We start from the raw sequence: 27670 nt of genomic DNA on the forward strand, positions 1-27670 counted from the left end.
CTAAGATTTTGTTTGTTTGTTCCTCTTTTGGCTGATTACTGCTGACAGTGTTGCATGTGTTTTCTGAAGTTGGGTTTTGGTTTTTTTCAGTGAGAAGATCCTTTATTTAGTAGCATCACTAACTTAGATAAGTGTTCCTTTCTTGCAGAATAGTAATCCTATTCTTTTTGAGAAGTGTAGCAGCTCAGGAAGTGCATCCCACTCCCCTCCACAACCACTGATCTCCTTCAATAACAGGAAGAAACAAATGCTTAGTATAACACAGCAGCTTAGTTTATTTGGAAACATGTTTAACTTGGAAGAGATTCAGTAGGCCTAGGGGAAGGTACAAGAGAACCACTTGCTGGTAGAATTGGTGATCCGTACAAATAGCACTTCAGCACTTCTGTCTCAGTAGACAATAATCCTTTCCTGAACAGTCATGTTTACCAGAGTGTCAAATCCACCTCATATTTTCTTCTTTTTCCAATGCCTTGCCTTCTTTCTGAAGTGATAAACAGCCAGGATTTCCAGAAGAGATTTTGGATGCTGCAGTCCATCAATGTCCCTCTTTGCAGAGAGTAATTGATATCTGAAAATCAACTCTGAAATGATGCTGGTTACTCCAGATAGTCACCTGTAAGATACTTGTCTGATATTCTCCTTTTATATAGGGGGGGTTCTATAATGTGTCATGTTCACAGGATCATTCAAGTTATAAAGCCTCTGATTGCTCTTGGGATATTCAGTGATTTAGTCTGATTTTTTTAAAAATGAGGACCAAGATTTTTACATTTAATTCCTTCCCAAGTTTAATTTGTTTAATTGCACCATTTTCTTGGACATAAGCCATTAGGGCTCTGCTGTGTTCTGGATGGACAGCACTGTAAGCCAGTGGTGAACACAGCTGAGAATCTGACCTCAGTCTAAAAGACCCAGGCCTTTATTGCTGAGCAGCATCACTGACCCACTTCTAAAGGAACCACTGGTGCACTGCAGGCAAGTTGTTCAAACCCACCCAAATAACAACAGAAACGAAGCATTTGTTAATTAAAAACTAAAACACACAGAAAACCTTTCAGCTGAGCCAAGGTAGAACTTCTGAAAATGAAGCTCACTCTCATGAACACTGGTGCAGTTCAAGTCCCTTTGGGGCACTGGCTGCCAGTGCTGAACTGTAGAAATCTTGCACATTCATACCTGCTGTGTTTCTTCTTTGCTTTAATTAAAGGACAGGGCTCTGTAGCCTCCTCATGTGTTGCATCCCAGGAATGTCTGTTTCCTGTTAATGAAATATTTTCATGGAAACCTACATTGTAGCCATCTCACTTTTCTTCCCAAGAGTCTGAATTCTGTGCAGCATGTAGGGATCAGCCCTATCACCAGCACAGCCTGGTTAAAACACTGATGTGCAGAATTCACCTTGTGCCTTAAAAACCATGTGCAAAGTCCTTCTGGACCCTTGACTTACCAGCTGATCCTCCTAAGGCTTGGTGCTTTGCTTTTTCCCTGACTTCCATTTGCCTTTATTAATGGCACTGGACATCTGCCTCTTGCCTTAAGTTACTGATAACTCCTGATGTCTTAACTGGGCACCAGCAAATTCAAGAGGCTGTTGAATTTTACAGAAGCCGGGGGTGATTCTTTCCCCCCAGTGTATGTTGTCCCCTACAAGCAGTTTTCCCTGTCCCTGTTAATGCACACAGGTGCTGTAGATGTTAACAGTGTGATGCCACGTGTATAAACAAGGATGCAATAACTGTATCTGACTATTCAGCCTTTGGACATGTTTTGTTCTCTTTTCTCCATCTTTGGTCAAAGTAATTAAAGTGCTTCATGTCTTAGTGGAAACCTTTTGTGGTTTTTTCCTCTCTGATCCTTAAACCTTAAGGAACTTCGTGATATGGGTTCCTTGTCTCAAGTGAGTCTGCAATACTGAAACAAATTATTCTGGAAATACAAATGTTTTTCATCAAATCAGTCTGTGCTAGGGATCAGGTTTACTTTGTACAAGGGTAGTCTGAGTTACTTTAGATGGTGTCTATTGCCTTGAATCTTAATAAGGTATTTTTTTCTCTCTAAAAAAATAACTGTTTATCCTTTTTGGGGTAACTGCTGTTAATTTTTTCTCCTTTCCTATACTGTGGTTCCTTTGTATATAAGTACACACTTCACTTAGCTGGCTTCACAAAATGGAAGTTCCTCTTGTGAAACTTTATTCTAGGAACTTTTTGCTATCTGTTTGTTATTTCTAAGCCTGAGATTTTCACACTAGATCCATATAAGTTTATTTTACTATTTACACCTATCACAGTACATTTATATGGAATACCATCACACAGACAAACCAGCTACTGACAGCTAATATAAAGATATTAGATTCCACAAGCTTTAATCTGCATAGAGACCAGAAACACATTTAATGGTGAAACACAGATAAGTCTTTCTGTATTTCCCTTAATTTTAAACCCATTTTGTATAGGATGTGATTTTTCTGCCACAAATATCTACTTATGCATTTGCATATTTGTTTTGTGGTAATTTGTCTTGGGTGGTTTGTGTCTTCCTGTGCTTGATAGTTTATATTTCTTATGGTCACAAAATATACAATTAATACTTGTTTTAAAGCATTGTTTAACTATTAGTTACATTTTGTTTGTCTTCTACTCTTCTCCCAGCAACCTCCCAGTGATGTGTAATCTCCTACTGCATGTAGCTTCTAAAAGTGGACAAAACTGTCTGGGTGAACATTTCTCTGACCCCCTGTGAGGCAGAGACCTAAAACAGAAGTGACACAACTTTGGGCTGCATCATCTATTTGCAGATTACTGTAGCTGTGCCTGCTAAAGCTTTGCCAGAGATTTATTTCCCCTGGTGCAAGCAATATTAATTTGACTTGAGTAATTCAGAAATCATATGGGATATAAAAATCTGTAGCTACTTGCAGCATCCTTGTCACTGATCTCATTCTTTAGGAAGAATTTGAAGTGAAGCTCCACAGCAAAGTAGTTGAACATTATACAAGTTTGGCAAGTATTTTGTATGCAACATCAGTTATCTTAAAGTTGCTTCATCTATCAGTTGTGCTATATACAGCATTGTTACTTGTGGCTTTTGTTGTGAAAAGTAACCAGAATAGTTCAGCAAATTTTGAGTGCAGTTAGTCACAGGGGAAAAAGTACAACAAATTCTTATATTCTTAGCCTATTAAAATTGCTGGTTTACACCTTAGTGGATAAAATATACCCTCTTTTCATTCACTTGTATCACTGGGGTGTTTCTGACTCTACTGATCTCTTCTGGTCCCTGGACAGCCACTATATAGATTTCTTGTTTTAGGCATGCGTGAGTGATCCATGCAACAGTGAAGAACCTGCCATTGTACAATCCATTACTGTTGTACCAGTGCTCTTGACTCCATTAGCAGGATGCTGTTGTTTCCCCTCACCAGACAGTTCCATTCAGTGAAAACATTGAAGAGACAGACAGGGTAGAAAGCCCAGAGCTACATGATGTTGCATTGTGTGGCCCCACAACAATCTTTAATAATTGCCAACCCCGCTTTGGCAATGGTGGGCTTGCTTGGAGGAGGTTCTGCCTTCTTTTCTGCTGGGCTGCCTGCAAGGTTCAAAACAGGACACCATCAGAACCAAGAGCTGGTCAAACCATTTCTTCCTGCTCCTGGCTTAAGGGATGCAAACCTTTCCTGCTCTCTCTCTCCACCTTTCCTGAATTTTTCAACTCTTTGTTTGAACAATACACTTTGGTGGTAACCAAGCTGGTATGTGGTTTGAAACTGCTCAGGAAGTCTTATCCCTTCAGGGAAGGGTGTTAAGAGGGGCTAAAGAATCCAAACCTCTGAATGGGAGGGTAAACTTGCATCTTCTTCAAGCCAGGTGTCCCTTTTCACAGCCATAGGGTCAGATAACAGGTCCTTTCACAAAGTCCTCTTACTGTGTTTAGCTCCCAACAACTAAGGAGCTGAAGAACAAAAATATAGCTAGAATTTATTCTCTCATCAACTTGGATGTTGTAATTAGGAGAACAAGATAAAGGTAGGTTTTCATTTTTTGGGGTGAAAAGAAACTCATTATCTCTAAAACTGCATTTAAAAGCAATGACAATAAAGTATAACAAGGAAGATTAGTCATGCTCCCTGTGACTAAGGGGGTGTAAATAATTACTGATGCATCTTAAAATGTCTCTTTCCAACCTTGAACTTCACAGTCATTCCAGTCCCTCTGGAAATTCTGGAGCAAGATCTTTGTCTGTGCAGAGTGGCACCAAAGTCACTTTCTAGGAAGGGCACCACTCTCACTTCACAACCTCCCTGCTAAGAGCTCAGCTTGAGACAGGCCAAAATCAACCTGACAACTTTTAGGCTCATGCTGTGACTGTTCTGTTTGAAAGCTGCAGTTAAAAGCTTCCAAGTAATCCACTTGATTTCTCAGAAACTACTGTGTTTGACATTCTATCTACAAGTGATTTGGGTTGAGGTGATTGAAAAGCCTGTTTCTGTTGGTAATATGTAAGAAATTTGGGTCAGCTGTGGAGATTTGCAGTCTTTTCCCTAGTTACCATTTTACCTGCAGTAAACCAGGCAAACTTTGCTTCAGATATTCTAGCATGGGTCTGAAGAGGTTTTTATCAGTTGTTTTTGCAGAACCAGACAGAAAAACGATTCACAAAAATTAAGGTGCTTACAAAAGCAGGTTATGGCAATGTGTACACAAATATACTTTGCATACTTAAAACATACAAAGCAATTTGCAAGTGGCCATAGGTGACTGGCTTTTGCCAGAGGCTGGCCCAGCACTGCCTTTGAAAATGCTTTTATCTATTTGTCATTGGAGTTTTTTGTTTTGTTCTTGTTTTTTTCTTAATGTTTAGGAACTCACTGGTAGGAGACTGTGTTGCTTTGTCTATGGGTTTTAACTTGGTGCGAAGGAACTCGGCCATCTCTCTGTCTTCTTCTTTCTCCCTGGTGGAAAGAAGGAAAATGAATGTTGCAGAAATGAGAGTTTTCTCTGTAAATGGGACAGTAAAAGCTAGAGCAGCTAGGATCAGGTCACTAGTAAACAATTAACTTCTTTATTCTTTTTAGAAACACTTAATTTTTCCACATATTAAAAAGCAAAATATTTACCTAAATGAAAACAGTAACAAACTTCTTGTAGAATTGAGAGGGAATTTTCCCCAAGGTTCTTTCCTTGTCCCTGATAGCACTGAATTCATTGTATTCCCCAGTCAGCAGATTGAAGCTGTAGTGGATCACCTATTTCTAAGTTGGCCTCCCAAGTGCTTCACGTGCTTCCTGCCCAAGTGAAGCAGAGGATACTTCTTGCTGTGCTTGTGCTGTTTGTTAAAAGGCCTGCTTAGACCAAACACTGGATTTCATGGTCTTCTGCTGTTCGATGTTATCAAACTCAAGTATGTTTCTCTTTGCCTGAAGTTGACAGCATTAGGCCCAAAATAAAAGGACTGTGTTGTTAGCTCTGATTGTAGGTAGTGACAACATTTCTGTGTTAGTTCCCTGGCTGTTACTGAAACATCAACGGGGTGCTGATTGAAAACCTTGCTTTAGAAGAAAAGCAGATTTTATTATCAGAGTTACAGAAAAGCCTCAGGTCCTGCTGCAGGTGTCAGTGGACACTGATGGATCACAGCTGCACAGTGCCCAGCAGGACATTTGCAGGAGCCCAGCCTTAGGTTTTGTGTCCAGGCTGCTGCTGAGCTGCTGTGCTGTGCACGTGGAACTCGCAGTGAGAGCTCCTGGTTGCATTTCTAGCTCAGGCTGCTTGTCAGCTGCTGCCTTTGGCCAGCTCTCTTTGATCAGCTGCAGGATTCTGGAAAGCTTCCTTTTATCCTCTCCTTGCTTAGAATTTAAATGTGTTGGAGAAGATACTGTCATTTTGGATAAATGGATTGAGTCTCTACTGTTGAAAGAGAGGAGGAGGTAATAGTAAAACTGACTTTGTAGAGTGTTTGGGTCTTAAACAAAACATTGGGTTTGGGTGTTGGGATTTCCAGCAAAAGCTGGAAATGAACTTTTAAGGAAGGCTACAAGTTTCTCAGCACGTTTGGGCTAAGCTACTGAGATGTGACCCTTTTGTTGCTTATGGTTTAGTGTTTTAGGTTAGGTACAGCTGTGCTAGTCAGTGACTTCCCCCCCCATTCCTCCCAACAGGGTGGCAATAGTAATAATCAAACCTGACCATATGAATAATAATAAAAAAAAGGTGGATTTTAGATGGAGGATTCTCTGGTAGCAGCAAAATCCTTTCCTTTTAAATGATAAATGCTCAGACATTTTCCGGTAGGAAAATGAGAGACCAAACCCCACTGTAGTCGTAAGTAGAGTAATCTAATTCTAATGATTTTCCAATGGAACCAGGAGGAGGCTTTTCACTTGGTGAGTTGTTTTGAAGGACCAATTAATTCTCTCTCATTAATGTTCATATAAATTTTGTCACTCCATGCAGTGTAGTATTAGGCTTGTGGAATCTCACTCCTGGTTCTTACCGTAATCTTTCCACCTCTGCATCATCTACGAGGAAATCTCTTTTTTGTACCAGCCGATGAATCTTCTGAATCAGTTCATCCTCTCTTTGTTTCTCCATCTTTGTTTTTTCTTTTTCTGGTCAAAAACAGAGAAAAGAGACTATTACTTTGGACACTGCAGCTGCCCAAGAATGAATTGCTGATTGAAGCCAATGGTTCTTCAGACATGAGTGGCCAAACCCCAGCAAGCCTGGTCGCTGCCTCTTTGCTCTCTTCCACTTGTTGCTGTTGAGCCTGATCAGCTTAATGGTCTGAAGACCCCACGGGGCTTGCCAAGCCTACTTTTAACATTAAATTACCCTGCAAGGCATTGCTTTCAATTTTTTTAAAAGCTTTGGCAAGAAAACAGTCCAGGATGCTTTGTTAAAATCCATGGTACAAACTCTCTCTGACCTCAGGGGAAATGAGATCACACCAAAAGGAACTATTTCTCTGCATTTCAAGACAGGTTTTGGCTGTTGACTATAACATGTTTTTTCTACTCTGGTAAGGCAGGAGAGCTGCAAATCCACACAAATAGCACCAACTGTAAACTGTGGAAAAATAAATGAAAGTTTATTTTCCCTATGCTTCAAAAATCTGAGTAATTAATAGATATCCTTGTTAATTGGCCAGTCTGTAATGTCTAGGTTGTCTATAAACAACAATATTTGTGACATGAAAGATGTGCCTGGCACAAACTAAGAGTTGTGAATGTTAGGGATTACAGAGCTGTTAAGATTATGAAACCAAATGCATTTAAGGTAGAAATCTTCAAACCTGGTAAGTGGAGGAAAGATGAGAAAGCCAGAGGCAAATCCGAGCTCACAGATTTGCTTAAGCTGAAGATTTTGATTAGCTGTGAAGACACTTTGCATTAAATAAAGAATTTTAGTTTTGAGCAGTAGAACTGTGTTTAGAAAGTTTTACAATTCAGTACAATAAGAGCTGTGGGGAGAAGGGCAAGCTGCCTGCAGTCTGCATCTGAGCTATGTTATGTCTGCTGATTTAAGCTATAAGATACTTTAAAAACAGCTAAATGGATCAGACACTTGAAAACAATTGTTTAATACAGCTTAATTTTGGATCATGGGCTTCAGGATGCTTACTGCTAGGAATTTCTGCAATAAATTCATTCCTTAATAAGCGAGATAAAAGCACCCTGAATATGTTTTTAAGACAATGGGATTCAGTAGTCTCAATCTCAGAATTGTACATTTGTAATGTAACCTAAGGTTTCATTGCCTGGGATATCTTTTCTGTGGTTTATCTTTTAGAAGTGATACAGGAAGGTGGTTATTGACTGCTATGAAGATTTAAAGGCCTCTACATTGTTACCTAGGGAGAATTCCTGTAATTAATGCTGAATTTGTATCTGGAAAAAAAAAGAATGCTCAGAAATCACTTCCTTTTCTTGCTTTGCCTCTTATGTCTATGGAGTAAGGGCTCTCTTCCCTTTTGAGTAAAAGCTACTTTCTACTTCCTTTAAATCTATCCTTTTCCTAGTTGAGATGTGCTCTCTCATTATATCCTTTGTGCCAAATATATGCAATCTGAACTGTGGGAAAGTACTGCATATTCTGTGTACTAAAAGACTGATTCCATGTCTACTGAAATTGGCTGACCTGTGTCTGCTGAAAACAAAGAGCAGATCTCTATGCAAATCCTGTATCTAAGAGGAAAATTATGATGGAGATACTGTGAATTAACCCATTTCTGGAAGGTGTTTTTCTAGGTTAGGCACGTGCTGTGTCAGCACTTAGTGCTGTGTTACTGCCAGTAGCTGCTTTGTCTTTGTTAAGAGCAAGCTATTCTTGTGATTCTGCCTAAAGATGCTGCTGCTGGAACTGCACATACTTGATTCTTAAGTTTGCTGAGGTTTGCAAAGTGCTAAGGAGAGCCTGCTGTTTGTGGATCTCTGCTTAAGGCTTTGTGACTGGAAAACAGTTTCTAAAAGATTGAAAAAAACCCCAAGCAACAAGAACACCAAAAGAATGAGAACTGGTCAACCCTAACTGTAAATTAAAAGTAGGGCCAGGAAAGCTTGCAGATTTGAAGAGGTGAAGCAAGGGGTGTCATTCATAGGTATTTTCTAGGTTTATAATAATCCTTTCCATTTAAACCAATTATGAACCCACAGTGTTGTCAAAAATTTAAAATATGTCCCGTAAGTAACTAAGAAGTATAAAGAAAGAAAAAGTAAGCAATGTTATGAATCCACTTCTGTTGGATGCAAAGCAGGGCAAAAGTTCTTACACAGCTAAAAATGTGTGGTTTCAGAGTAGACCTGTTTCCTATGAGTGATTTAACTACAGGTGTGACAAGGAAAAAAAATCAATCACATTCACAGTAGTGATTATAAATCCCTCTCCCTTCCCCCTTTGATATCTCAGCACTGCCTTTTCTAACAATCTCTGTGCCCCTTGGTTCCCTAGAGAGTGCAAGAACTAAGTAAATATGCATCTTGTTTGAGTGATATTTGCAGGGTTGCTGCCATGGAAGCAGTGAAATACAGCATGGAAAGAAATTTAGAGGCCGGGAGCTGAAGGCTGGGCAGAAAAATGGGAAGAAAAAGGAAGGACTAGAGGAAAGAGGTATGAAACTCAACCTTGGTGGGAGGAAATTCTATTGGGGCAGAGGTGGGTGATGCACGGGAGGGGTTGGTGTCAGGAACACAAGTATTATCCTAATACTGATGGAGATAGCCATTACCTGGGATTGCTACCAAACTCTGCAGCTCTTTCTTAAGGTTCATAATGTCTTTGCACAGCTGGATGTCATCCATCCTGCAGAAACAGAAAAAGCATAATTTGGCATTTATCTATTTTGAGATCTTGTGCTGTGGGTGAATGTCCTCCATGGTTGATGTTGAATGTTTCAAATCCTTCATGTGTGCAGAAAGTCCATTAATGTTAAGACACAGAAGACAGCTTAAAAAGGAAATAAATTATAACATTAGAAGAAACTGCACCTTCAGTTCTAATTGAAACCGATACCTCTCCTGAGAGCTGCCATACTGAAGTATCCCCCTGGAAGGTAGCACCCTTCAGCATTAGCTTCCTGGCAAATGTTTTATTTTAATGTCTCATCCATATTGGCAGCCAAGGCTCAGGTGTTGGCTCCAAGGGCTGCATGAGGGGATTCCATTTTGCAGTCACACCCAGAGTATGAAAACCAGCCTTTGGGATCAATTGTACGTTCTCAACTTGGATGTTGTCAACACTGTCCTTGCCCAGGGGTCTCAGAGTTCTTCTCTCCCAGTCCTGTGCCTGAAGGGTGGATTTGCCTGTTGCCTGAGTACCTGAAGGCAGCTGAAGTGCCATCAGAACAGGGGTTGTCACTGTGGTGTTTCAAGAGAGCAGAGCTGAGGGACTGGAGTACGTGAGAGTGAGCACCCAAAGGATAAATGCAGCCAAATTATTGAATTAAGTAAGGAGTGGAAAAAGCAGGTGTTTCTGGCACAAATAAGATTTTAATCACAACCTGGGAGCTTTTATTCTCCCTGTTGCCTCTGCACAGAATGCAGGTCTCTGCAGGGAGCTGTCCTTCAGCTGCTTTGCTCATGTTAGTAAAACATGTTCCTTTTATTATTTGCTGCTTTGGTTAACTCTTGCCTGCTTTGCTACTTTCATTGTGCTATGACAGCTATTCCTGCTGCCTTTTTACCCCTCTCATCCCAAATATGACAGTGGAATATCTCTCATAATAATCCTTATTGCTGATCACTTTTCCTTGTTTATGTACCCTGGCACCTCCACTGAGGATCTGCTCTCCCACTACTCATCTGTCTTGGAAGACTCAGTTTTATTGGGAAGATCAGCATGTTGGCCTCAGAGCTAGTGCCTGGTCACTGCTGTATGTGTTTAGGCAGAGATGATTTTACTGATTACTATTCTTACTTAGGCTCCCCATATTATTCATGCTTATCACAAGCAAAGCCTGTTTTACTCTTGAGATCCATCATGCTAAATGGTACTGAAATTACTTTTATCAATTAACAATATTAAATGCTATCCTCTCAGGAGAATCACTACACAAAATGTGCTGGGACATGAGCAAGCCTCAAAGCTCCTTATCTATTCAATGTTCTTGCAGTTTGGATGTCATGTTAATATATTTGAGTGAAGTGACCATGGTTAGCAAAGATGATGTTTCTTGGCAAGAAATGGTCAATATTAAACTGCTGTATTCAAATGATATTTAAGGGCCAGACTCTCAACTAGTCAAGAGAACAGGGAGTTCTCCATGATAGACAGAGACAGGATTTTTTTTTCCCTTCATTGAGTAGATTTGGTTTCATTCTGGGAAGCTCTGAAAGATACTAATTAAAATATTTTACTGTATCAGTTTGGCTCCCCGCCTTCCTTAGGGAACTCCCAAAAGCTAATGGCACTGCTCTTCTCCGAGGATTTGCAGCAATTTAAAATATCATTGGCAGCATGTTCCAAGTGAGCAAGATCATTAATGTTCAGTAGTCCCTACAGTCCCTGTGCCCAATTTCTGGTAAAGGTAGTGGCCTTGTATTGCAACTGTAGTTGCACTTCCTCCCCATTATTTTGGCTGTATTTCGTAATTTGACTGCAGAGCATGGAGCTGGTACTCTCCACCTATATTCTTAGTACCTTTTTCCTGAGGTCTAAACGTTGTTCCTGCCTTGTAATTCACAGGAGAGAATTAAATATGTGGCCAAAGCACTTAAGGGCTGCAACAGCTCTGTGACAATCTGAATTCCAAAAGTCATAAGCCAGATGACCTCTCCAGAGCCCCAGTTCTGTAGGCTAGTGCATTTTGATGACGGAAAAAAACTAAACCTGCCATCTGTACCAATCCCCTTAAGCACATGGGACATCTTTCTTCCCATCTGTGTCAAACAGCCTTTGTGTTTCATCCACTCCATGGTGCCAATTAGTGGAAAAGTAAAAAAATAACCAAACCAGATATAGGACCATGTTAAGATTTCATCCATCTGACCTAACCAAAGCAGGAACTATAGTTGCCTGTAACTATAAACCACATGCCACGTCTGCTAGCAAATAATACTGAATGTAGGGCTCCAGTTGCTGTCCTGGGCAAGAGTCACCTTGTTGGCCTCAAAGAAAAGGGAAGAAGAAGAGCTCCTGGGAAGGAAAGCTCTTGGAAGGCCATTCAGTCTGTACAGGTACTATGAACCTTCCTCTCTTTTCCCCCTTAGCTCTGGTTGGATGTGAGCAGTTACAGGAGTCCCAGGAGAAGTTAATGCTGAATCCCAGTGGATTTCTCATTTGAAAGTTGGATACTCATAAGGGTTTGACTGAGAGCATATTTGTATAACTATCAGACCTCTTTAGGAAGTAAAAAGGGCTTTTGGAAATCTTAAGGGGAGCAGCAATCTGCGGAATAGAGGAAACAAAACTGCTTTGGGTCCCTTAAGCGCCAGAGAAGCTGGAGAAACAGCTTCTCTGATTTTGCAGCACGTTCTCTCCTAGAAGTCAAATCTATCAGTGCAAGACAGGCTCGAGGAGAAGTCACACAGACTGTTGTCCAGCTAATTCAAAAGCACTGTTATGCTCCCTGGGTACCTGGTGCTTTCTCAAAGGAAGGCAGCACAATGAGGTTGTTGATCTGTGCAGAATGCAACAGCTTTTCCCTACAGATCCAACATGGGAAAGGGACTGGAACGGCACCTGCAAAGCTGCTGGAGACATTTGCATAGAATTTGCAATATACAACCAGCCTTTGCTGAGCTCTGTTCTCTGGAATAGATAATACACTCTTTCCAGTCCCTGTGAAATCATTTTTCACATTGTAGAAAAAACATCAGTGCATCAAAAGGCAGTCACAATATGGCAGGTTTTCCTCCAGAGCTGGGCTTTAAATGTCTGCCCAGGAATCTTAAACACATGAGTTATGAGTATGATAAAACATTTCTCTTCTTAAGAGCCCAAACCCATTCCTGGAGCAATTGCAATAGTATTGAACTAGGGATGAATTCTCAGTGTGCTTTCATGTATTCCTGACACGCTGCCTGCAATTCTGCTTTTCTCTTTGTTGATGGCTTATTGCAAAACACCCTCTGTATGCCTGGAGATACCACATAAGTACGTATTATTCTCTTCTCTCTTGGTATTTCGAGCTATATCATCAAAACCTAAAAGCTGATTCTCTGTTCGGAAAAAAAAAAAAAAGATAAAATAGCTCATAATGAATAAACAGCCTAAGCAAAAGATTTTCTAAACATGTCACAAAATGACAGGAAAATAAGTGGGTCGGAAGAGTCTGCAGTAATCTGGCACAGTGACTCAGCCCCATTCCATGTTTCTGTGGTCCAGTTACCAGGAGAATGCTCCGGGCACTGTCATTCCCATATAATCCACAAGTGAGGTGACAGCATGAGTCACCTCTGCTGTGCACCATCTGGACTGAGGGGGAGCAGGGCATGGAAACAGGGAGGAGACCTCCCATTCAGCTGTGCCTTGGCAGGTCTCAAAGGCTGTGGAAGATAATGGGAGGCAGGACTTGAAACATTCTGTACCAGACACAGAACAATTGCTTTGCTTCAACAGAAATTATTCCTTAACAGCTAAATTCTTCTAAATTCTTTTTAGCCAAGGAAATAAAACAAATTTTATTACCCAGTGTAAGACCTAGGTACCATCTAGAGAAGTGGATAGGAAAATAGCAAAAATTACAGTAAAAGATTGTAGGAAAATCACCAAACACTCACCTTAATGGTCAGCTAAAGAAAAAAAGCTGTCCAACAAGACAGACAAATAATTAATACTTGAGAGTAAGAACTATTAATAACAGCTACATAAGCATCAGGTATCTTTTTCATTGATTTCAGGATGAGCAGAGCAGTTCAGTGTGTCTAGAGAGCTTCTGCCTTTGCTGAATGACTTTCAAAGCTACAAATAGATCTGTTTTCCCTCTAGCATGACTGTGAGAGGAGGTCTGAGATTCTTTTGTTTTGTTATTGCATTAAAGGGCTTGAAGTTAAAAAAGGAATGTAGAGCAGTTTTGTTGGTTTCCTTCCCTCACTTCCAAGAGGGTTTGCAGGCACTCAGGTTATTTTTAGTTCTGTTTTAATATATTCCTGTCCCAGGAGTAAAATGCTTGTAATTGCTGGAGTTTCTGAAGACTTTGATAGTGTCAGTTGAGGAGATGGCCTAAGAATCAAGTGTTGTGCTAAGTCACAAGTTGACATGATTATGTTGTGTCTGAAGAAGGTCTCAACACAGAGGTAGGAAGATCATCTCCTTGGTGGTGTCACCAACAATTATGCTGAACACCAGCCAAGAGCAGCCAGTAGTGATGGAGAAATCTGGGGGACTGAGAAGTCTGTAGAAATAAAGAGATTTGCTAGAGACAGAGATGGTGATGTGTTGTCAAGACACAGATTTGAGGGACTCCAGTGGTGGCTGCCTTTGGGGACTGCAGGAGTTTAAGGCTTTGCCAAAGCTGTGGGGAATCTGCAATGCTGAAAGTATTTTTGGAATACAAGAACACAATAACTTTATGGAATCATAGAATTGTTAAGGCTGGAAAATATCCCTTAGATTATAGAGTCCAACTGTTAACTCAGCACTTCCCCATGTCCCCAAGTGCCACATCTACATGTTTTTTGGACATTTCCAGGGATGGTGGCCTCACCACTTCCCTGGGCAGCCTGTTCCAATTCCTGATCACCCTTTCAGGCAAGAAATTTTTCCTAACATCCAATCTAAACCTCCCCTGGTGCAACTTGAGGCCATTTCCTCTTGTCTTGTTGCTTGTACTGTGGGAGAAGAGACTGATCCCCATCTGATGCCCCTCTTCTACATTTGACTCCATTTTGTCCCTGTCAACTCAGCTTAGCTACTTAAAGCTTCTAATTCTAAATCTGCAAAATCACAGGCAGCATTTAATGAATATATAACACGTTGTTTGAGTCATTATGATGTGTGTTTATCACCTTGTTATTTAGTTCAGCACCTGGTGCTGCTCAGGCTGGAAGACAAAGAGCTGGCAATGAAGGTAACAGATTGCTGACCAGCCTGCTTGGCAGGTCAGGTTACAAATCAGAGTCTTGAACTATTAGAGTACGTGTGTCTAACTTCTCTTGTTAAAAGTGCTCTCTGCTGGAGGAACAGTGGATGGAAGCGCTGGACCACAGCTTGCAAAGTAATGTTGTAATTCAGCTGTCGTTTCAAAGAATTGAAGATGGCAGGACTTGAAAATTTCAGTCCCTGGAGGGTCATATTTAAGGCATATTTCCCAGAAATTCAGAACAGTGTCTAAATAAGCTGTCTGTTTTTCATTTTCACTGACATTGCTAAATTCTCTTGAGCTCGGCCATCTCCTCTGCCAGCTATGAAGTTTGACTGTCAATTGCAAGAGGAACAAGAGGAGCTTTCCTGAAAATGCCCCCCTGTGGAGGGGAATATTTCTCCACATGGCAAAAATTGACTATGTTAATTCGTCTAAAAACACACAATAGAGAAGTCAGATTTAAATTCACAAGCATCTAACCTTTTTGCAGTAGTGTACAGAAGACTGCATGTAAAAGCACAGGGCAAACTTCTGTGCCTGGTTCATTTATATTGCCTGATAGTTTCCTTTTTTGTTACTAGGCACCACAAGGAGGAAACTCTAGGTTTGGCTGTGTATTGTCTCTAGGAGAATTGATTATAAATTTCCTTCTTAATCTGCCTCCATGTTTGACCTTTTCTTATTTTTAAAACCAGAAGAGCAATCATTTGTTATCAAAGCTGAAAAAAAAAAAAAGGTATCTGGTATAAAATTAAACACTGAAAGTCCATATCAGGACTTTACAAATCAGTATAATCTCCTAGTTATAGCAGAAGGCAAGTGAGAAAGACCAGTGAAATACCACAGGGCAGGAGTTGCACATTATTACAGAACATTCTTGCCTGTAGGAAGACCAACTGTGCAAAAGGATGGGCCCCAGTAATTGTGGATACTGTATACACATGATGTGTTATGATGGTCTCAGGGGACACAATTGATTGTACCATCCACTCATGCAAACCAGACCACAGGTAGCTAAGAACTGGGACACGAAAAACAGTTTAGGATTAAAGGTTACATTTGGAAATACAGTGCTAAATTACTGGACTGAAAATGACTACAATGAAAGAATAAAGCTGCTCCCTTTTCTATTAACAGTATTTTGTGACAAGCACAACATATATTCAATGTAGAAAATGCTATTTAAGGAAATTCTCTATTAAAGAATTATTTTCCTATCTGTCTAACAGAGATGATGATGAAAATTCTTTTATATTTTTTTCTTTTTTAAGACATAAACATCTCAGCTACTAAGTAGTAAGTCTACAATTAATTAAATACTTTGCTAATTATATGCTTATCATTATACACCACTAAAAAAAATGCTTTTCCTTTCTGAGCACTATAATGCACCATTTTTACAGCTGAAAGTGTAATGTCATGTTTTCCTCTGGGGTTGGTTTGTTGCTGTCAAACAGGGCAAAGGAGATGGGTCTGCAGAGAGATCAAACTGAACGAAGGCATTTTTCCCTCCTCTTTGAGAGCTGATCTCTATACTTTTAGCTTAAAGTGCCTAGTCCAGGACTACACAGTTCTGTCCAAGAACTTGTTCTTGAGGATTTCAGGCTTCCATGTGAAGAGCTGGGAGACCCTCACCAGAGCTGGACCTTCCAGGAGTTCCCAGTTCTACAATGGGCACGCTGACATCCTTGAGGCTCCCAGATCCGAGGCAGTCCCCTGGAAATGCTGTCCCTAATCTCAGAAGCCTCAAGCTTTGACCATCTGACAGCTTTCATTACAAAACCATGTTGAGCCATTTCCCACCTTACAGTTTCCTGGTTATTTCCTCAAGGAATCCCGATATGTGCAGGTGAGACACCATTGCAGTGTGTTTGGGATGGGGAAGGTCAATGGGGACGCACTGTCCCAGCCACAATTTAATCCTGTCTTGCAGAAGAGCATGTGCCACACCGGGCTGTATCCATGGCACAGCCATGGCATCCCTCACACAGCTGGACTTGGTGTTTTCCCTGTGTGTTTCCCTTGGTGTTTTACCTTATCTTATGAAGCTGACAACCTGACATGTATATTTATTGAATAATATATATCATCACAAAACTGCCGCCTTCTCTACAGCATCCTGAAGTGCATCCTACGTTTCTAGAGCAAGATACAATCAGGGGAAAAAAACTGAAGGAAATCACAGTAAGTGATACTGTATTGTTAAGATTCTGGAACTGTGAAGGAGAAAAGATGTATTACTCCTTTCCATGAAAAGACGGTTCTTATCAGAAAACACTGACAACAACTCTATTTATGAACAAAAATCTGGTTTTGTTGGTGTTATTTATTTGCACTCCGGTTACAGCAAGGTGTCTACTCAGAGAAAAGCATCAGATGCTTTACCTGTAAGTAAATAGTCCTAAGAGAATTCCATGCTTAACCTTAGATGAGGGAAAATTGTTAATATACAGTACAAAGGAAAAAGTAGCAAAGAAAGAGTCAAAAGTACCCAAGAAAGCACAAATCAGAACACCTGCTTAGCAATATATAACCAGCAAGTTACCACTGTTATTTACATCTCTGAGCCTCTCCTCCCTCTCACCCTTTCCCAGGGTGGTGCTCAGTGTGTGGCACTGTTGCCACATGTGGCATTAAGCCAGCGAGAAATCATAGCTAATGTTACATTAGTGAGATGCTAGAAACAGAGATAAAGTATCTGGTTGAAGAACTAATTAAAATTTGAAATTAACTTTTAGTTCACACAAAGAGAGCAATCATTGCTGCTTTTTCTCACTCAAGAACAGAACACTCCATGAACACAGGCTTTGTGTATTACTTTCTGAGTTCAGCCAGTAATGAGAGACTGTTTCCTGTTCCCACTTCTTGTCTACTGGACCTATTGCATTCATTTAAATTAAAACACAGAGTTTCTAAGTTGGTTTATTTAAAGTTATCATCACCAAAGGAATTAACCTCTCACTTTTGCAGTTCTTGTGTAGTTTGGTGTTGCTTCCCTTTGCAGTGGTTGCATAAAGCCAGGCAATCCACAGACATTCCTTTTTGTACTTAAAATACCAATGTGCTGTGTGTACTGCAGGAGACATAAAGGTGAGACTCTTATCTGACCTCTGTGGATGTGTTACTGTTCTTAGAAGGAATATGGATTATACATTTTTCTCCATGAATTTGCCCTAAGTTTGAAATTCTACCATTATACCCAATAGCCTACAAAATGACCATTACAGACTATCTCACCTCTACTACTACTAGCAATGGATGCATCAATGTCACAGCAGTAAACCAGAGATTTATGGGTTTTTTGCAAACTGGAAGAAGAAAAAATGGTTAAAAAGGCATGTAAAAAGAAAGTAAGGCTGATCTGAAGGAAGGAAAAAAACTAAACTAGGGATTAACGATGTACTCTGGACAGGTAATGAAGCTGTGGGACTACTGGGATGAGTTTATTGCCAGGGCAAAGTTAAATTACAACGAACTAATCTACATAAAAGGTCTTGGATTTCAAGTAAGCAAAGATAATAGTGTAAAAAACATGAATAGATCTATGGAGAATTTGGATGATGTAGGTGTTATAAGCACTCTGGACAAGAGGGAGTCATCTAATAGTGTGTAGTGAGAGTGTCCAAAGACAATTTTAATCCTGCAAAGTCAATGTGGAAGTGAATTTGGCTTCTTCATAGCATTAGTTTAGTAATGTAATGACCACACAGACATTAAGTAAATGTTTTGTTATATTGATAATATTTTTACAGATTAAAAAAGTTTAACGAGTACAATGTTTTCAGTAATTGCCTAAAGCAACCTAATAGTGCTTCCTGTTTAATATCTTCTATTCCCTACATATTAAAAAACTGCCATTCACTATCACCTACATGGCAGAAATAACTATCCCAACACAGCTATCACAGGTGGAAGCAACTTCCAGTTTCAGTTCAAGGTCATCCAACATAGCTGGCTTCAAGTTTTGCTTCCCATCTGGAAAGCCAGCAGTATCAGGTCCTGGCAGATTTCCCAAAGAAAGTGTTTCATGATGGCAGTGGATGCTGTTTTATAGGCATTTTTCACAGGCATAGGCAGTAACTGTGGGTGATGTCACCTATACTATTAATATTTACTGGGTCCAAACATGCTAATGCATTTTAAAATGCATGAATTTCACACTACAAATGATTTTGAAGTTCGGTTTTGATCTNACAGAAAGGTCTGAGGTTTTGCTGCCTGTCTCTGTCAGCTGAACTGAGCTAACACATGCATTATCCATTTTTACAATCATGTCTTTCAGCACAGTAGATTTCCATGCCCCCAGTGATGTGAATCCTACACTGCTTCTGAAGACACACACATCCATAGCAGTAACACATTAAATGTGCAACAAAGAGGATGCTGCCTGAGCAGCTCCCTCAGCTTTTGGATCTGCTATCTCACCAGGAAAGAGAAAAAAAAAAAAGGAAGTGGGACAGGAGAATTAGGAAGGAGGATAGAGTGTGTATGTTCTGAAGTGGTATGTTTGCTTTCTTTAACAGCACAGACAGATTGAACACTTACAGTTTGACCCAAAACTCTTTTTATAGTGAGCATTTTAAGAAATAAGCTGAGAGAAGCCTGAGAAGCAAATGAGGGGGAATGCTGGCAAGCTGTAATCTGGTGCTTTTCCGTACATATTGTCTCCTTCATATCAATACATGCAGACTTCTCAGCTATTCTAAAAATAAACCCAGAAGAGCTGGAGATAGCATATGATGGCTTCAAGCTATATTTTCATTTCCTGGGCTGGCTGGAGATGGTCACAACAGCTCCTGGCATAATTTTATGAAATTTCATAGAATCAGAAGCATTGAAGGAGAGATGCTACAAACAGCCACAATTTCTACATAACGTGGACAAATCCTGAGGAGATTCATCCTAGGCACTAAGTGAGGCAGGGTCTCAGGACAAAAATAGGATTTGATAATGTAATTACAGACCAAATCACAGGGCATCTGCTCTGCTGTGACTGTGGCTGCCTGAGCTAAAATGGATTGTGCAACGTAAATTGTGGCATTACCTAATGGAGGAAGGCTTGATTTTATAATCTGAAAATTATTTCCATATAAACTTCAGGTAATTCTTCATAGCAAGCAGGTATTCAGGTGGAAATAGTATGGACTTCCTGGATATGGAGAGCACAGCTGCCTTCAGCTGCCCTCCTTTTCTTTCTAAAGGAGGAAATAACAGCAAGGAGCAAAGCAAAGGACACATTTACTCTGACTTGAAATTTGCACCATGATCTGGGAAACATCATGACCTGTTAATCGATTGCTTCAGCTGATTTTGCTTTCTTTATTTCTTTTTATCCATAAAAAGAAAACCAAGAATTATCAGAATGCTGGTCTCTTTTAAAGTATACACTACAGGAGGAACCATTGCACTGTGGTATACAGCAAACATTCTGTTAAACAGATAAAAGAGTTCAGCTGCTTCCCTTGCTTTTCAAATCAAAAAATTTCACAGGACAGCTAAGAATATGCTGTCACACATCTAATTTTATTGAGCTCCACCCAGCAGAATTAAAAAGCTGTGTTCTGCAATAAACATCACAAATTTGAAAAACAGAGATGTCAATTAGAGTTTCTGTACTGTATGTTTTCGTTTCGCTTCAGAGTTCCACAAAGTCACACTGTTTAAATGTATCTTTATGTGATCACACTTTGTCTTTAAGCACTTTAGTTTTTTATTACTGAAATGAGGCCTCACATGATGTATACTGCACTAGAAAGGGTTTTCCACTTCTCTCTGCAAGGCAGAGACAAAAGAGTGTACAAAGGACTGCAAAGCAGTACAAATAAGACAAAAATCACATGTATTGAAACTGCATAGACGTTTCTGCCTTGACACTTCTTGCTGTTTCACTTTTAAACAGGGTAAAACTTGTTTCCAATGTTCTCAGATTGTTTTTTCTGTATTTTGAGGAAGTTTTTTTTACTACAGTGGTAGGCAGACTATGGCAATATCTGTATTTGTCTAAGAGTAAACACAAGTATTCCCCTCCAACAGTGAATTCTTGGTCTGTCACTATAAAACAATATGTGTTGCTCTGTGGGACTGGGGACAGCACATCATTTGTGGGCCTGGTATAGAGATGTGGTGAAATTGCAACAGATATCTTCCGCATTTTAAAATAATTCTGATGGATATTAGTACATGTGTGTGTTGTTCACCAGCCAGGAATGACGCAATTTCTGGAAGCTGTCAGCAGCTGTCTGTCAGATTGTTTCATTTTCAGAGCTGTGCCCCATAGACTGCACTGAGGTCAGCTTTGGACAGGAGTACGTGGCCCTCTTGGGTGCTGCACTTGGGGTGATCTGAGCAAGTGAGTGGTTTTATTGAAGAACAGCTAGAGGACACATGCATTTAACAGCCCTGCGTCCAAATACTCCCCCATTTTCATAATGGCCTTCAGGAACCATCTCACCATTGCTCTGCGGCCTCCCACGAGAGCCAGGAGAACTGGAGGTGGTTGCTGGAAAAGCACATTTTTTTGAAGGCCACAGCTGGCAGCCCACGGCCCCCTGTGCCACACAGCCCAGCAGACAATAAGGGCAGCGCACAGAGTTTGGGAGGAAGGATAAAAACTGCCCAAAGCTGTTGCGGGAGGGTGTGTCAGGGGCAGGGTCCCTGCAGTGCCCCACAGGCAGAGCAGCCATTTTGTGTGGCTCATTTTCATCCGTGAGGGTGAGAGGTTTGCACAGCCTTGAGTGGCTCTGCAGTGGAAGGGCCCTACGAGGGACTCCTTCTAAGTTTTAAAAATAAAGTGTACCCCTTAGTAAAAGAATTTTTGCTGCCCTTTCCCTTATTTAGCCAGAATAATAAAACTGCAGGCAAGTGATGTATTTTTATCTGGTGATTGACTGCAGTATTACTGAGTTACTGTTCCTTACTGTCCAAATCTCTTTCTAAAGGTGGAAAAATTCTTCCTGAGGAGATTAACCTTTCTGTTGATGGTCCAGAGCAAAGACCGTGAGTAATTTTAATATCCAGTACAGCACAAAGCAACTTGCTTATTCACAGTATGACTTGCAAAGAGGTGGGGGGAAATTCAGAAACTAAAAAAAACCCAAGTTTTGATGTTTTAACTCAATTACAGAAATGTATGTGAATTTTTTTTCAAATGTAATTGAAATTTTCCTCACTTTGATTTCTGAAAACTGAAAATCTGGGTTGGTTGAATTAATGGTATGTTTGACAGACACAGGCTAACAGAGACACAGAGCCTGCTTGGATATGTGTGAGAAAAAAATCCCTACATATGGTTTTGTCTGGTTTTTTTGAATGCTACTCTGTTCCACTTTTTAAGCCTAAAGCTATTAAATCCTTTTATACTTAGGTTTAATTCCACTGCCTGATTCTCAAATACTTTAGAACTTGCTTTGAAATAATGATGATTAAGTATCTGGCTTTTTTTGCTTCACCATCCCACTCTTTATTTCACCCTGACCGAGTGACTCTTCTAGCGATGATGAACTGTTCGGTAAAGATTTTATTTAGATACTGAAGTGTCACCAACTGTGAATGCCGTAATGTAACATTTGTAGAGTGACGCATGAGCAACAGGTTTCATTTTATCCCTTTTGTTGTCCTACAGACTTCATTAATCAGGCTGGACAGGGCTCAGAGCAACCTGATCTAAATGCAGACGTCCCTGCTCACTGCAGAGTGTTGGACTAGATGGCCTTTAAAGGTCCCTTCCAACTCAGTCTGTTCTGTAATTCTGTGTTTTTCTAAGGACTCCCTCATGTAGAATTCGTATCACTTGAAGAGAGACACGTGCTGTACAGATCACAGCCGAGGAACTGCCAGAGAGAACACTATATTATCGATGATCTCACATAGCAGGAATAGGTTTTACTAGTTCACACACAGAAGCGTGAAAACTGCAAACCAACTCCAGGGCCATTGAATATCTAGAGCTTGCTAGGGTTTTTTTTTATTTGGGTTTGTTAGGGTTTTTTACTGGCTGATATGCTATCCTGGAGCAGTTCTCTGCCACATGTGTTTTGTTTGGGCAAAATGCTGACATAACAGTTAAGGATGTGTTGTTACAGAGCTGTTTTAAACATCAGTACCAGTGAGTTTTATTATTATCCCATCTTGATCTTCTTTGTGCATCTTCAAGGAAAACAGTAAATTCAATTAGCAGCCTTAGAGCATGTTCCTTTCATTGATTGAACCTGCATCACTCCGACACGGGAAGAGCTTGCTGATTTCCAGCAGCATCAGGTCTAGCTTGCAGTGTTTTGTTTTCTTAGTGTTGAGTGTGAGTATTTTTAAACACAGTGTCTGTGCCGTGAAGAGTTGTGGTAGTTGCTGGTGTGTGTAAGTATTGCTGACAGGCTGTGTGTGCCTCTGACAGGAGGGAGCCATGGCCACTGTTAGGGTTGGTGACACATTCCGAGCACAGCTACAATGTACTTTCTCCCAGGAGAAGCAGGATTTGACTACATGTGAATAAAAAGATCAGTCAGACAGAAAGACAGTGAGAAGAATGAACCATTACTTCAAAAAATGTAGCTAGAAATGTAAGCCGTGGCTGGATGTGTGATACAGAATTATTTCATTGTGTCCATGCTTTTATAAGAACTAAAAAACGCCCAGTTTAACTCAAGAGAATTTCTATTCTGTTGCTAACAGCATGAGGGGGAAAAAGGAGAATACAAACATACCACACATTTTTCTCTATTACCATGTGTGTGTTTTATCCCTTTTTTTATAACTGAAGAAAAAGCTAAAGCAGTTGCAAGAACTAAAGAGATGTGGTTCTCATTAAAGCTGGTCTGGAACTCCGTGGCCTGAGCGTAGGTGTAGTGCTGCTCGTTAGCAGCGTTCAAAGTCCAGTCTGCCTTAAACCTGTCTGAGGCAGCTCGGTTTCTTGTGGTTGGTTGTATAGGTCATTCCCAGGAGAATCTAGTCCTGTCAGAAGAAATCAATTACTAAAATTCATGACCTACATACAGACTTCTGGTCTCGGGACAGTGGCATTGCATTACTTCAGGAATCAACTGGAAAAAAAAATATGGCCACATATAAAGTCTTCCACGACATGTCTATGTATTAGAATGTATGTTATTTGCTTAGTTAAACAGATACAAATCTTGGACCACTGAGGTAACCATGACTTGTGCTGTTAATCTCAGCCAGAAGTCACTAAAATACATTTGGTATTAAAAGATGTTTGTCATTGAAGACAAATGCAGCCAAGTCCCTCTGTCAGTGTAAATTGTCCAGCATGAAAGGCAGGAAAGAACAGGTGCTGCTGTATTGCTTGGGTACCATTAGCAACACACTTCTCTCTTGTCAGGAATAAATTGCAAAAACATTTTCAAAAATCAGATAAAGTCAAATAGACTATTTTTTTGACTCCTAAAAGCTATTAAGGGAAGCATGTTCTAATTCTGGAGGTCTTTGTTAGTGAGAGAGGCTGCTTTTACTTTCAGACTTGATGAACCAATATGAAGAACTTGGCTGTTGTAAATGGGTGCAGAAAGATGGGAAGCCTACACAGGGCGGGAAAAGTCATGATCAGTGAAGTCCTGGTTTGCAGGTAGAGTCCCAGTGCAGAGACAGATGCTATCTCACCACTTCATTCAGTGGCATTAACAAAATGAATTTAACTGCCTCAAGGATTAATGAGCACTATCAGGATGTTCTGCCACAGAGCAGGGAGCAGCTGGGCTTGAAAGCTGCATGAATATCCCTGCAAAAGTGGTCATCTTGGCTCGTTGCAGCTGAGGGAATGAGAGGGTCTCTGGCAGTGTCACAGACCTCGGTCCCTCTTGCTGAAGACAGTGATGGCAGCAACAACCTTGACTTTCTGTGACTTAGAAAGGACAGACTGGGGCCATCTCTGGCAGTGGCTGCCTCTGTCCCCTGCCCACTTTGCCAGTACCTGGGGCCAAGCCTTGTGGGGCCTCTGATGCTCAGAAGAGCTTTCCTGCCTCAGCCAGTGAACGGCTGGGAATGCTCCTGGGCAGCTCCAGGCAGTGTGTTAGGAAGAGACTTAAGACAGGAAGAGAACTGTTGCACAGTATGAATGTCGGTTCTATTCCCTTTTCAATAAGTAATCTCTTCTGTGTTAAATCCCTTACTCAAACACCTGCTAGGCAATGCAGAGTAAAGAGTGGGAGCATGGGGAAATGAAAAGAACAGACTGGATACCAGAACAAACAGAACAATCGCTCTCATTCACTGGGACAGTTTATTTCAGCACTTTGTTTGACATAGAAAATGTCAGGAGAAGTGCAGGGTCAATGATGAGGCTTCTTCTGGATTAAATTTATGTACAAGCCAATAACTAAGTAGTTATTTGACTATCAGGAGCAGGTGTGACAAAACCTTTCCTGTTTACTTTATTTATACCACTTCAGCATTATTAAAGGTCAGTGCCACTATTACCAGTCCTTATCTCCAAAGGTGTCTACGCAGTGATTCTGGGCAGAAGTCTTCTGGATAATCTCAAAGACAGATGTCTGTGCTGTTTGTGGGTGTGGTTTTCAACTTCCAGCAGTGCAAGTCAGGGCACTAAAATTTAACTCCAGGTGTAAGAGACGAAGTACTTTGTACTTTAGCGTGACAAAAGAGCAACTGAATTTTTTCAGACTACTGAAGCTTCATTAACACCAAGGGTCTGAGTTCAGCAGGTTTTAGATCTACTGAAGTTCTTGGACTGTCAGCAAAGGCATTAGTTTCTGACCTCAGATACTCACAGACAGAGGAGACTTCAAAATAATATACTTCTTATTAATAAGTCAGTTCTAATCTTCTAAATTCAATTATTTAGGTATATAAACCTACTGGCTTCATCATCAGAACTGAATTTATATTCTTGAACCTTCAGTGAGGATCCTATTCCTGACCTTTTTGGCAGTTTTGAGAATCTCTCTTGGAGTATTGCTATTTAATTTGATATATCACAATGTGTTTTGTGTTCATAACTTAATGCTTTCCATTTAACAAATGTCAAACCTTGGCTGTTATTAGTGCAGCACACAGTGTGCTCTCTTGCAACATGAACTGTCTAAGACCACTAATGAAGTGAGGAATAAAGCCTGAATTAGGTTACACTGTGGAAGGTCCAAATCCCCTACCTGTTGATATTTTGTTCAGACAAATATCCTTCCCACAAAGGATTGAAATCAGGCATGAAAATATTCTCTCCAGACACATATTTTGCTAAAGGTTCCTTTTGTAAGTAATAGATCTGCAAATCGTGCTGAATAAAAAAAGTAATTTCCTTTGCAACTACAAAAATCATTTCCCAAAGGCATTTTGCAAGTGCTCACCTAACTGGGATGCTCTTTATCTTTCTCCCTTTTAAATGTCAAGGAGATAAAAGTCTTCTAAATAGCACTCTTTCCTGTTTTGATTAATTTTGCATAGTGTTTTCCCAGAAGTATTGATACTCACATAAACCTGAGCTCTGATTCTCTTCTGACTAAGACTTCCCGAAGTCTCTGGATCTTTGCCATCTCAAGCTCAATTTCCTCAGGCATCATTGTTGTTTCAGCCATTGAAATGATGTCAAGTTGATCTGTGTGTGAAAGCAGAGAAAATGAATTAAGTTAGTCAAGCTGTCTTAATGGTGTTTTTTAGGAATGTAAATTAAATCACAGAGCTATCTGATTATGGGGTAATTAATACAAGCGGCAAAAAATATTCTAGCTGAGTGCTATGTTAACCGGTTTTCTCTACTGTTTTGCTTATTACTTTCAATGTGACCATTTTGAAGTGAAAGAATCCCTAAGCCAAAGTGACAATCATTTTGTTAGTCAGACTTTGTCACACCTCTAAGGAATCCCAACCCCATACATAACTACAGCTACAGCTGTCCCCACCTGATATCACTCAAACTGAAGAAACAGCTGCAAAACTCACTCTGAACAATTACTTGCAACTCTGAAGAGTCCTATCTTGGTGCAGACAATGTAAACAGATGAATGTTTCCATCTTTAATTCTTATAACCCTTTATGCCATTCCACTGTCTTGAGCAAGAGCTAAAGCCCAGCCCCACTAGAGAGGAGTCAAGGCTGTGACTGGAAATGATGTAGGGCCTAATCCTGCAAGGGGCTGAGTGCTCCTTACAAGGGCATTGAAATCAGCTGAAGAGACAAAAAGCACTTTGTTGTAATTACTTGACAACTGGTAAGGTCAGGGTGCTCCTATGATTATTTCTCTATAATTGATGTATTTCCTCTGTAGTCCAGAGAGAAACACAGCTATGAACTGTGTTCCCTGAAGGTAGAAGGATATGATTTATATAAGGTGGGTTTGGGAAAGGGCAACTTGGCCTCTGGAAAACCCTATTCTAAGGGTTCACCATTTTTGACCTTCCTGTTAAACAAGAATTTAGAGACTGAAAAATAGAGTGCCTGCCTGTTTTGGTACCCAAATGGAGAGATATTCCTGAAAGAAGGTCTGTTTCAGCTGTATTGATTTAAAAAAAGGCAAAATGGAGAGGCCAAAATGTACTCAACATGATTATGCAGAAAACAGAAAACAAAAAGCATCAGAAAAAAAACTGTTCAATTAATTAAGAGGAGACAAATTCTGAAGTCCCTCATGACAGACTAATCACAAAGAGCTGAGAAGAATTTCTGACAGGAACTTGGAGTAGGAATGAAACTACAAAATCTCCACACACACAGCCCCTGCATGAGCTTAGTTCACAGAGACCTGTTCTCCCAAAATGGAAGCTAAGTGAAAAAAGATATATACTATAAAGAAAATACATTTCTCTTGAATTTAAAAATATATAAAATATATTTTTTTAAAGTTATCCTGCTAGTATTGTCTGAAAGTTTTGGCTTCACCTGTTAATGAAGAAAGTGGGGGAAAAGAATACTAAAAATCACTTTTTTTTCTTCAAGATAACAGAATCTTAAGGAAAAAAGCGAGACAGATTTTGAAACATCTCTCATGAGAGAACAACCATTTTTCACTGGTTGTTTTAAAACTCAGACTGGAAAAGTGGTGTGTGAAGTAAGGTTATCTTGTGTGTCTGAACACCCAAATGCTGCCTGTAGAAGATTGATTCTCCTATTAGAAATCATTGTGTCTGTTGGGGTATATTTAGTTGATGTGTAGCCTGGATGTCTTGAGGTTTGCATGGGC

The 27670-nt window shown here is 40.2% G+C and overlaps 1 protein-coding gene across 1 annotated transcript in view; it reads right to left on the reverse strand.

The window, feature by feature from the left end:
- Positions 1–248: 248 nt before the first annotated feature.
- The window catches only part of CUNH16orf45 (chromosome unknown C16orf45 homolog), a 50559-nt gene continuing 23137 nt past the window's right edge, over positions 249–27670 (reverse strand). The window contains exons 2-6 of the mRNA XM_017813518.1: positions 25966–26089; positions 9232–9305; positions 6502–6616; positions 4878–4960; positions 249–3597 (exon numbers count right to left, since the gene is read on the reverse strand). Of these exons, the coding sequence (XP_017669007.1) occupies positions 3485–3597; positions 4878–4960; positions 6502–6616; positions 9232–9305; positions 25966–26089 (509 nt within the window). The 3' untranslated portion in view covers positions 249–3484. The remainder of the gene's footprint in view (positions 3598–4877; positions 4961–6501; positions 6617–9231; positions 9306–25965; positions 26090–27670) is intronic.

Source organism: Lepidothrix coronata, unplaced genomic scaffold (assembly GCF_001604755.1).
Source record: "Lepidothrix coronata isolate B3197 unplaced genomic scaffold, Lepidothrix_coronata-1.0 Scaffold41, whole genome shotgun sequence".
Classification (NCBI taxonomy): domain Eukaryota; kingdom Metazoa; phylum Chordata; class Aves; order Passeriformes; family Pipridae; genus Lepidothrix; species Lepidothrix coronata.